At 50.0% G+C, this 11,860-nt stretch overlaps 1 protein-coding gene across 1 annotated transcript in view; it reads right to left on the reverse strand.

The window, feature by feature from the left end:
• Window positions 1–11,860, reverse strand: part of LOC144149590 (sodium/potassium/calcium exchanger 4-like) — a 139,062-nt gene that overhangs the window by 19,041 nt on the left and 108,161 nt on the right. The window contains exons 6-11 of the mRNA XM_077681228.1: window positions 8,233–8,307; window positions 8,051–8,130; window positions 7,348–7,463; window positions 5,110–5,197; window positions 4,444–4,540; window positions 272–363 (exon numbers count right to left, since the gene is read on the reverse strand). Coding sequence (XP_077537354.1) covers window positions 272–363; window positions 4,444–4,540; window positions 5,110–5,197; window positions 7,348–7,463; window positions 8,051–8,130; window positions 8,233–8,307 — 548 coding nt within the window. The remainder of the gene's footprint in view (window positions 1–271; window positions 364–4,443; window positions 4,541–5,109; window positions 5,198–7,347; window positions 7,464–8,050; window positions 8,131–8,232; window positions 8,308–11,860) is intronic.

Below are 11,860 nucleotides of genomic sequence, written 5' to 3' on the forward strand. Positions count from 1 at the left end.
GCAGGCGAAAGTTTGCTCAACACTAAAACTGGTAGTGGGAAAAGGGTAGTAAAAGGCCCTCTGCCCCTGTGTGAATCCCATTCACGGAGGAGAGCATTGCGTAAAGCTGCACTGCTCTGCTTCCGTGCATCACCCATTTCGGGTACACCCTTGCTCGTTTTTGTGCTGTCGGGGTTGGTGCTGCAAGGTGTTCATGCTTTCACACTTTAACCATGCAGTGGAAGAAGCGGCGGCAGCCCCAGCAGCGGCTCCGGCGTCACGCAAGCCCAACCTGGAGCTCTTGCCCCGTCGGACCATGTCGTTGGGGTCCAGGGAGGTCTGGGAAGGTAAGTGCTGGATCTCTCCTCGCCGGATGCGCTTGTACTGCAACACAGAGGGGGAGCAGGGAAGAGACGGGGAGTGGGGTTTTTTTCAGGTTGGCCGTGCACCGGCGAACACTGCCTACACGTGAACATGTGGGCACTCCTTCACCTGTGATGAATGAACACTGCATGCAGCCCGTACTGTTTTCATCTACCGCTGATACCGCAGAGTTGATGTGCTGTACTGACTCGTGTATCTTTGTTTAATGCTGAAAAAAAAAACGCGGCATCCTGAAGTCATGAACATTTTACGGTTTAGGGAACACACGGTATTATGTTGCCCTTCAGCATCCATTGAACGCCATCTTAAAAAAAAAGCACGATCTATTCACTTTGTTGGTAAAGGGCAAGGCAGCAAGCGGGATGGATAGTGGACATGACAAACACTTGCGCTTGCTAACAACCAAATGAATTTATTGCATCGGGGCACCAGCTTTGTACGTGCTGGTCCAACATCACAACACATAAAAAAGAAGGAAAGGTGATGAGTAAAACCGCAATAATTCATTCCTAAAAACGCACAGCAATGGTGACGGGACACACGTGCCAAGTTGTCAGGTAACAAATCTATCTCTCGCTGAGCGAGTGCTAACATAGTCATTGCTGTGCTGTCCAATGTACAATGCCTTCAAAATCTCATGTCCTTCCTGCTCCCAATACTGGCCCAAGATGCTGCATTTTTTAAATAACGGCGTGCAGCCATAGCTTTTGCAATGCGCAGTGAGTTGACCACCAACAGACTCACTTTGGCGTGTTCTCGCAAACGGTCATTTATTTATTGTAACGGTCACTTGTTTGTTTATTTATTCATCTGTTCAGCTTTGCCCATCTCTCATCTTTATTCGTCTTTCATCTCTGCCAGGTGTTCAAGTGCTGTTTATTTGGCCTACTTATCAAGCGACACGGAGACCTCGGGCTGCCGTCCAGATGCTTATAACGTGACGAGCCACCTACTTTTTAAAAAGCACAAAGTGGGGTACATCCACTGGATGTTTCATGTGGGTGAGAACCGTTTCCAGAGCCCAGTATCTGGAAGTGGGGGTAGCCATTCAAGCAGGGCACCCCATACGGGGCAATGCCATATGTGTGAGACATTATGTGACTTTGTTCTGCGTAGCTTGCACCTGCGGCAGTTTAATTCTATGCGTGGGAAACATATGGGCAACAGATCTCTGCAAAACATGCACCTCATTTATTCAAATGGAAGTCAACATTTTTTTTCCAGCAGCAAAGCTTGAGGCGTTGACCTACAATCGTCACAAAGCAAGATTAACTTACAATAGGTATAGAGAACGTATGCACACAAGCATCACCAAACAGAATCATGGCAGGCCTACATTGAAGCATTATCTCCATACCCTCACCTGTCTCCTACCTACACAGTTGACTTACATTCCTGGCGAACTTATATCCAGATAAATATGGTACATTGGAGATTGAAGACCCGCCGCGGTGGCTCAGTGGCTAAGGCGTTGTGCTGCTGAGCACGAGGCCGCAGGTTCAATTCCTGGCCGCTGTGGCTGCTTTTTTTGATGGAGGCGAAAAGCAAAAGCGCCCGTGTGTACGAGATTTCGGCGCACGTTAAACATCCCCTGCAGGTGGTCAAAATTAATCCGGAGCCCTCCACTGCGGCGCACCTCGTCGCCTGCATTGTGTCGGCGTGTTAAACCTTACGTTCAACTTTGAGGATTAAAGCCATGTTTAGATTGTGTGCAGTGAGTCCACCCTGAAGCACTCTCAGCTAACCTCTGTCAGTTCATTTAGTTTCTGTGCATTGCTTCAGCTGCAATATAGTAATGGTACAACGTTAGACTGTCGGACTCACTGTGTTTCATAATGGGTGTTTTTTGGCATCACTGCAAAGCAAACTGCTAAGTAAATGTGCACCAGTCAACGAAGCCCAAGGAGACCCACCCGAGTCATGACACTCACAAAAAGTATGAATGCTGCTGCTGCACATGAGGTGCACTAAAAGTGTGTGACACTTTCTTTCGAATAAATAGATTCCAAACTCTCACCGTCCCTGACTCTGAGCAGTCGTCACCCTTCATTTCAGAATCGATAGTAGTGGGCTGGCACAAACTGGCTTCTACACTGCAGCTGTACTGGAAACCTAACAGCGGGAGACTGGCATGATTGCAACCAAGTAAAAAAGGGGGGGGGGGGGGGGGGGGAGCTACATTCACTCTTTTTGGGAGCCGACTCTGTCTGAGGGCAACACGGTCTGAAAAAAGGGAAGGGGGGGGGGGAGGGGGATGTTTAGATGGGAAATTGCTTTTCTCTAGTGATGCCTCACGCAGGCAGCAGTCTTTTTTACTGCCTTGAAAAAATGTTTCAGGGCCCTTTTAATGGTGCCGGTAACCTGCTCAGCACCGTTGCATTTTCGAACGGTCATCTGTGTCCGGTTGTCCGGTTGTGAGCCCAAATAACCGGCTCCCTCTGCACAAATTTCTCGATGGTAGTGGCACCCTCTACTTCATTGCTCTGCATCACACGTTGGCGTATTACACACTACAGGTGCTGCTGCCTGTGACACTGTGCTGTATTTGCCTGAAAGCTGCAGTACTTTCGGTGCACTTATAACCAGCAAAACAATGCTCACCTTAGACATCTTCTGTACATAGCCATTTATTCATTTCTCCGCCATCTTCATCTCTCTCATCCTCTATCCACGCTCTTTCCTCCCCTTTCCCTTCCCACACACAGAATAGCTGGCCAGATATACTACCATCAGGCCGACCTTTATGTGTTTCTTCATTTCAATAAAATTCCTCTCTCTCTTTTAATGCACTAGCAGACCCTCAAATAAGTCAGAGTTCTTAAAATGAAAGCTTTCTGTGTGGAACGGATGGCATCCTATCAGAAAACTAATGCATTTCCCAGAGATGAGTTGGTCAACAGGAAAGGTCAGGTAAGATCTCTGGACACGCATCGCGTGCGTGAAGCGGGACGCCCATTGTGTCAAAATGGTTACTTAGAATCGCAAAAAAGGAACATTTCTACATAAGACAACGTATGCATCAATCGTGAAGGAGTGGAATAGTATACCTTAATCTCAGAAACCACGTAATGGTGTACATTTAGGTCACTCGTAGATGCGTTTACTTAGTGCACGAAAAATCATCGCATGGGTTCGTTCATGGGTTTGCGATCCGGGTCTTTGAAGCTTTGACGCCCGATTGGACACTTCCAGTGAAAGTTCGACGCTCTTTTAGCTTTCATGCTTCTCCCAACTTTCATTAGGAAAGGTGGTGAATTTTTCTCTTTTTAAAGAAAAAGACAGAATTGAAAGGTTTTGTGCCGAAGCTGAGCATGACCCACCAGGAAAGTAATTTACCACACAGCACTGCCCCTGCGTTTTGAGGGACAGCGAAGGCAGTTTGTTATCTTTTATCAGTGAGTGATGTGATTCTTTGTTTTCCCTGGATAGCCCAACTTTACAGCATTAGTTTATGCGTAAAGCCTAGTAGAAGAAACGATCGCAGCCATCAATTGTGGCTGCCTCGTGAGGTGTCGTTTGGTTTGCACTGAGTTTCCCTGCTATCCCACTCCTCAGAATTTCAATTTTCATTAACTGCACAGTTCATGTCCACTCTTTGTTTCTTCGTGCAATGTTTTGCGTTGGTTAAAGACGCTCACAGTCAACTAAATTCCGCCCCGCGGACATGTGTCACCAAATTGGCTAGCGGCAAAATAGTGAAAGGGCACTTCTCAGTGCACTTTTCTCAGAAAATTTGCACTTAAGTTAGCCTGAAAAACTCGGAAGATGGCCTAAACATCCCAAGGTTCAAGTTGCTAGAGTTAATGACGCGATATTTACTGAGTGTCCCGTTAAAGTTCACCTTTCTTTGCCGAGTTGTTGAGATCATTTGGAACAGGTGTATGAGAGCGGTGGGGCCAATGGTGCAATAGCTACCTTCAAAGTGATATCTTGCAAGTGCATGGTAATTTTGTGTTCAGCCACCACGCCAGCGTTCGAGGGGAGTTGTTTCAACTGAGCAGGAGTGGATTAGTTTGGCCCCGTGCTACACATGGGTTCCCGTGTGGTGCCCTGTTGTGCAAGAAGCAGCTGCAGGCTCACCTCGTGGGTGACCCTCTTGGCTGCGGCCCAGAAGCGGGTCTTGGGGCGGAAGTACCGGGTCATCAGCATCCGCAGGGCTGCCTCGTACAGGGTGGGCCTGGGGAGAAGAAGGGGGGGGGGAGGATGAGCACACACACACACACACACTGGCATTGCCACCCCTGCAACAGTTCTCACCACACATGTTCACTGTAGGCTCACTGCGGTGGGCATCACTCATTTCTCTCTCTTCAGCCTCCTGGTGTTCCGACCCTCACATGTGAGCCTCCACTGCTTCACTCGTACCCGCACTATGTGATAACCCTCGTCTTGAGTGGAACAGTTTTCTTCCCTCTGAGGCTAAGCTCAGGAGGAACTCGAATTAAGTTCCTTCAACTGTTCCTAGTTGAGAGATCTATAGCGGGCGAAGCAGGAGACACGCGTGCGTGTAAAGCAAAGAGAAAACTACATGCGACACATGCTTTCATGATCCGTTGTTCCCTTTGCTGTGCTTCAACTGTGCTTTATCCATTGTAGCAAAATCGCAAGCTTTTCATATGCGCCATTTGTGCATATCTCAGCATTTTTGAAATGTATGAAGACGTGCTCGAGAGACACCCATCGCCTGCAGTACGCTCTCCTCAACTATGAAAGGATTGGCCAAAACAACCGGGTAACCAGACTTACCTGCGGCGGCTGTCTCGGATCGCTTCGTCCAGCGGAGGCTTGAGGCCCCTGGGCTGGGCGTAGTCGTCGATCTCATTGTTGAACGGCACTGGGGTGAGGGGAGGGGAGATGAAGAAAGGGGGGATATGGAACAAATGTGGCTCGACTGATGACGTTTCTGTATCGCTCAGTTAGGTCTTCTGTTTTTTCATTGTGCTGAAATTCGATTGCCAGTCTGATAACCTGACAAGAGGAGCTGCCATGGATATGCTTTTTGGGTTTTTTTCACCTGGAGTGCCTTTCACATTGTGCAAGAGAAAAACAAGATAAAACCTTCATGTTCCCGAAGAAAATTCCGCACAGTTGGCCACTGAATTCAGAAAAGGAGACGTGTCGGAGTATAGCGTGCCTGTGGATATTTTCTGCGCTCTTGGCAACTGACACTAACAGAGGGACCATTTCCTGACTTTCGTGCAGTGCGAAGGAAAAGTAAGGGGATAGATGCCTTCACCCATTTCACGCTTTAAGAAAAGACCCAGTTATATCTTGGGCCAATGAATCATGTGGCAGGTACTACTTGTTTGCAGTACACTGGGGATTCTGCTACTTGCGTCATTTTTGCGCATGAAGAAAGTTCGAGACTTTCGTGTTAGTTTTAGAAATACGACGAATGCCGAATACATCGTTCTCTGCTGGTATACCATATGGTGATCTATATATGCCTTCCTCCTCCTCCTGCCCTATGAAAAAAAATAAGAAATTTAGTAGTTGATTTGTAATTGTGTCAGTTCAAATTAGGCATTTTTTCTTCTTGATATCGCTGGTGAGGATAGTGGCACTGGTGAAAGTAAAAAGCCGTTAGCAGTTATTTTCTTGGCAGATGTAGTCTTGTTCTGGGAAAAATTCTGCATGACGATTTAAGCGTGAAACGTGATAGCGTTATTATACTCGGCGATGACGAAGACTATCGCACCACGCAGCGCATCCATCACACATGTGCAAAGAGCGAGTGCGTTATGGTGCTTTACACGCCGGCGCTGACGTAATCTCACCCCTAGCCGCGCCTGCAAGCTGTGAAAACTTCCGCCCCTGCCCGTACGCTGTCTGCTGGGGCATCTCCATACGATATCTCGGGGGTTCCAGAGAACGGCGCGAGGTGGCGCTACGGAATTTTTCGCTGACGGTCAACGCCGGCGTGGGGCCCTTAACGCTACGCGTTAGAACGGAAGCTGGATTTTGCGCCTGCATATCGTTCTGTAACTGCCCCAAATGCAGTCCGCTGATGCATCCAGTGGCCCGCGCTGGGCTCGCCGGATGGGGTCATTCTGCATGAGGTCGCTCGTAGCTGTCGTGACGCGCCCATTTTCTGCTTTTCCCTACTTTCACGCCACCTTGACTTCCATAATAAGACACTTCACTGCAAAAGCAACAATTGCTTTCTACCCAATTAGAGTCAAGTGCGCCACATTTGGCGCGCGGGGCAGCTGATGAGAAGTGTAGGTGCCGCGACACTCGTGCATCGAGACACCCTGGCAGAGAAGTGTGTTCTCGAGCACAAGGTCATTGCGGTTTAATTCCATTCCCAGCCACGGTGGCTGCCCTTCTGATGGAGGCGAAAATCGACAACGCCCGTGTGTTCGAGATTTGGGCGCACGTTGAAGATCCACAGGTGGTGGAAATTAATCCGGAAATGCCCGCCACTACGGCGCGCCTCGTAGCCCAGGGGGAACTTCGGCGCGTTAAACCCCACAATCAATAAATCGAAGCCTCCGAAAAAGTGAGGTGAAGTTTTCCCTGCCACGGACTCCACATCGCTGGTGCTCGGACGGTCACTCAGATACGTTGACATTCAACCGACCCCGTGAAGATAGAGGGAAAATAGACCGGAAGCAAAAAAAAAAAAAAAAAAAAAAAACGGGCCATTTTTACTAACATGAAACCTGGGGAGGGGCGAAGCATGCAGTGTATAAGTGTATTCTTGGCGCCTTGGCGTTTTTGCCAACGGAGATAAAACCGTTTGGGGGGGGGGGGGGGGGACAGCTTTGCCGTAAATGTCTCGTGTCTTTGAAGCACGAAGCTCTCTAGCGCGAGGCGTAAACGAGTGCCCGGGTGTTTTAGTACCGTGACTACATGGCACGACGGTCACGACGACGACATGAGACGCCGACAGCCAGAGCTCCTAAGGGGCTTCGCCTCTAAAACAGCGTAACTCGCGCTTCGAAAAACAGCCTGGCTTAGGCGGAGTGGAGGCAGGCTCACCGTAGGAGCTGTAGTTCTTGCCGTCGCATGCTGCCGCCGTGAGGCTGAGCGTCGTCTGCTCCTCCTCGTGGATGCCGAATGTTGTGGCGGCCCACTGGTGGATTCTGTTGTTGTACCTTCGGGGAGAGATATGTGATCGATAAGCATGCTTGCACCGGTTTGATAGTCAGGCTACCAAGAGGCTTTCGGCTGCTACGTTGACAGCATTCGTAGCGACGCTTGTCCGGATACTACATGTCATTCCTTCGCGAAATGAACTGTCTGCTTTAAAATTAACTGAGAGCAACCAGCGGAGACATTGCAGTAGCGGCATATGCTGCTCTGGACAGCCTCGTCCACTCTCCGCCTTTGCAGTTGAGATTTCGCGACGCTGTAAGTACATGTTCATGCAGTGCTTCTGCTTCTGAATCTTCACTGAAAAAAAAAAAAAAAAGTAAGAAAAGAGCTTTGCGAGTTGCATTTGATACGCGCCAAATGGGTTTCTTCTACAGTGGCAGTAGGTATAACCAAAGAATACGGCTTTGTTCGTCCACACAGGCTTTGAAAGAAAAAGGAAGGGGTAGTCGAAAAGTCAACCGAGTATCAGCTGTAAGGGAGGACGTGCGAGATGGACGCCCTTCCCGCACGTGTGGTTGTTTACGGGCGAGACGCAAGCGGGTAGTCGTGATGCTTCGCGTGTGAACGAAACCTTCGTGTCACTCACTTCATGATGTCGATGTAGACACCGTACAGGAGCAGCATGGAGAGGGATTCGTACCACGTGACCTCGCCGTCGTAGATCACCTGCGTTTGCAGCGGGGAGGGAACAGGCGAGGTTGTCGCGCCCTCGAAGTGTACTAGTCGGACAACTTTTCTGGCGCGAGAGGAGTGAACGGAGTCGCTTACAAGAATCAGGATGACCACTGTGAACGCGTAGAAGAGGGAGTCTCGGAACAGGGGCCACCACGTCACCGGGACCTCCTGCAGAGAAGGAGAAGGCGGGGAGAGGCCGTGGTGAGCGTAGAACAAAGAAAGTTTTCTTTGCTCTTTGAGGGCTGGAGGTTGACACTGACGTCGTGTGACTATTTAATATTGATCCGCCGGTTTTTTCGCCTACAGATTTCGAATGGAAGCTGAATTTTGCAGTCGTGCCTTTAAGTCGTGCAAAAAAGGGGCAACTTGGCAGTGGAAAAGTAACAGGGACGCCGAACAGTGGATGGTGGTCTCAACTGACAGCAGCAGCTCGTTGAATCCTGTGGCTGATAATATCTCAACTGCCTCGGAGACCTTTTCAAAACCAAATTTATGCAATGCTGCTTTCCGGCGCGTCTCTCTGCACCCCCTCTCCCACACACACACACACAAACGGACAAACAAGCACGAACAGCTAGGGCACTTCCGATTATTTAAAACCACTTTGGTTATTTTTTGTTCACGTTTTGCTTAACCCTGTTCGTTGGCCTACTTTAGAGGTCAACAATATCTAGGAGTGTTTCTAACTGTGGCTGTCATCTTCCGAAGTGACGTCAAGTGCTGCGCAATTAAAAGAACGGTATAGTTAACGCACGCTCTATCACTAAGAATACCTCATTTCTTTCCTCCGTGTTTTTGCCACGCGGCATCGGAAATGATGTTTGAAGATGGGAAGAGAGGAGAGAGTAGGACAGCAAAAGAGAGAGGGTGGAGGGTACGAAAATCGCGGGTAGTGAGAAAACCGATAACAGTTGTTGAGTCTTCAGGTAAGCATCTAGTCCAGTTTCGTGCAGAAAGTTCATAGCGACCTGCAGTATGCCTTAGGGCTCTTCAACCACTACTAACAATAGCTGTTTCGCGTGGATTGCTTTTGTCGCTGTTCGTCGCCCTAACTATTGGAGTTGACAACGTTGGGGAGTGGAACTGCTATAACGCTGTGTTCCCCCCCCCCTCTCTCTTTCTCTTTTTTTTTTTTTTTGGTGGGATGCCTTCAAGTACGTGCATTAGATATCGGTGGGAATACGCGCGCCTGTAAAGCGTGCTTTGCCTGTTGGACAAGATAGCCGCGCGGGAAAGCAAGCTTGCGGTTTGCCGAAGGCCAATGACTGAAGTTCTCTGCGCAGCGTTCCGGTTTTCTGCCCTCTCCGCTGCCTGGGCTAGCGGCCGAAAGATAATGTTGAGCAAGCAGAGAGGAATGTGTGTATAGCGACGTGTCTGCGGACGACCTCGCTTGCTGATTTCAAAGTGCCCAATTTCGCGGTAGTGTGCTTCGCCATACGTGGTTTTAGGAGTAACAGCAACACGGCATGTTCCTTTCAAACCAGTAAATAGGCACTGCTATGCCAAAGCATGTGCGTTATTTGATTGACCCGAACGAAGCGAGAAAAAGCGTGAAACTGAGAGTTTGGGGAGGGTGGGATGGACGTTATGTCAGGGGGAGAATGGAAAGAAACGGAGAGAGGTAATGACTAGCGCCGTGCAGGCTACCTCGGCAAGTTTGCACCCATTCGCCTGTAGGGCTTTTTTTTTTTTCTTCTTCACGCGCAAAAATAGTGGCAGTCTTATCGTTCTTTTTTTTTTCTTTTTTTTATTTCAGGGACTCTGAAGAGGCAGACAGGAGTTTTGACAAATGGGCCTCCGGCCTCGAGTTCAATGCGAGATTACACGCGTGTGACGTGCTAAGCAAAATCGAGAGGTTTTGTTGCTGAGCGAGGTTCTTGTTTGTAGGGCTAACTAACGAAATGGTGCCTTACCCAGCTTAAACGCAAGCTGCAGGACTGAAAACACATCGCGAAGCACGAGTCAGCGAGAAAATGAAAACACGGGCCGTACATGTGCGCCGTCTCTGTAACAAAAGGCGCTGTATGCGTCGTTTGAGCGGAAATATGCTGAAGTGCGGCCTTCCTCCGGCCACTACCGGTGGCATCCCCCTTCTAATACGACGGCGCGTAGGTTTTCGGTGGCCTCACACTCTAGTTCTCCAATCTCGCTCGATGCTGCGCGTCACAGAAACCACGAGCAGTTTGAGTTGGGGCGACAAGGAAGCCGAAAAATCCTACAGCGAGCCTCTGTCGTTGTTCTAAAGTGTTTGAAATACGGTTAGTATTGCAGGTTCCCATTGAGGATGCAGCCAAACCTGATGATGTTGCGTCAGTGATTATTCGTGTCCCGCTTCTCTAGCCCACATGTCGCCGTTCTGCCTTAGTTCCGATTTTTTCGTTTCCAGAATCAATCGACCTGACACGTGCTGTGTAATCGCGTCCTGCCAGAAGCGTAACCGTCCAACTTCTGCGCTGTCTCCCCTAGGGTTTCTGCGGCCCGGCGTTTGCGCGGGAATTCGATCTTTGCCCGTTTCTGTTTCCCATCAGCTTCGAAATCCATTAGTCACGCCCCAACTGCTGCTTTGTACTTTACTGATCAGCGGCACCGGTGGGGATGTCACGACGTGAATGAAGGGAGGTGGCGAAATTGCCATTAACATGCACGCCGCAAGGAACGACCCACCAAACCGGCGCCTCCCGCAGTGTCGGCGTGTGTCCCTCCAGAAAAACAATACAGCAACGCTGCCCGATCGACTCATCTGCAGCCATGGCAGTGGTCGGGATCGAGACTGGCCTGGACCAATAACGGGCACGTTTTAGGCATGTTACTTCGCCTTGAATAGCATTGCGTTTGCCGCGCAGTGACCTCACAGCGCCCCCTGAAGCGGAGGCTTCAAGAAGGCGAGTTCACGGGGCGTATAGACGTCACTAGCTTTGGAAAAATTAGAGTGAAGTTTCGCTTCGCGATGGTGGGTTACGCGCATGCCTCCAGGGCACGCCTACAGTCCGCGCATTTTGCCCGGCGCTTGCTACGGTGTCCACGTGGTCGGCATCCGGCTCGAGTCTTCGGCAGTCTGCAGCAGTCTTATTCAGAAGTCCACGTGGGTTCTCTCTTTCGGCAGGGCAGGGCAGGCGGAGGCGCGTTGCCAAGCTCCTCTTTGTGGTTTTGTCCCAACCGGCGATGTGCACGTGATCGGCGGTCGGCTGTCCACTGTCCTTCTCACGCCTTCTCACGTGAGGAATGTGAAAGGGCGCGCTGCTGTGCTTTCGTTCGTGTTTTTAAAAATGAGGCGCTTTAGCGTTGACCTCGAGCGGCGCCGGTAGCGCTTCCTGGTGGTGGTGGTGGTGGTGATTTATTAACAAAGGAGGGAAGTGAAAAGGCCTGGGAATATTGTTGAACTCAACGGGGAGTTCAACAATATCCCTCCTCCTCTCCCCCTGCACCGGCGCTCGCTTCCCTCTCCCAGCTCGGCGGCCTCCGACTTAGCCTCGCCGAGAACTGATGTTTCGGCGCGAAAAAAAAAAAAAGCTCATCTAAAAGATTGTGCACTAACCTCGGAGGCGTGGTTAGCCAAAAAACGAGCTTATTGTCCTCGTCTCCCGAGGATCGCTGCACACTGAGCTGCTCGCGCTGGCGCCAGTTCCGACACTCGCCGCTACCGCTTCAACTCCTGGTGTCTGGAATTTGGTCCGTGCTTGGGGAAGAGCTGCAACTTCCCTCTTGTTTCGCCCGTCTGCCT

This window comes from Haemaphysalis longicornis, unplaced genomic scaffold, assembly GCF_048455015.1.
Source record: "Haemaphysalis longicornis isolate Haplotype H1 unplaced genomic scaffold, Haemaphysalis longicornis Haplotype H1 scaffold_8, whole genome shotgun sequence".
Taxonomy (NCBI): domain Eukaryota; kingdom Metazoa; phylum Arthropoda; class Arachnida; order Ixodida; family Ixodidae; genus Haemaphysalis; species Haemaphysalis longicornis.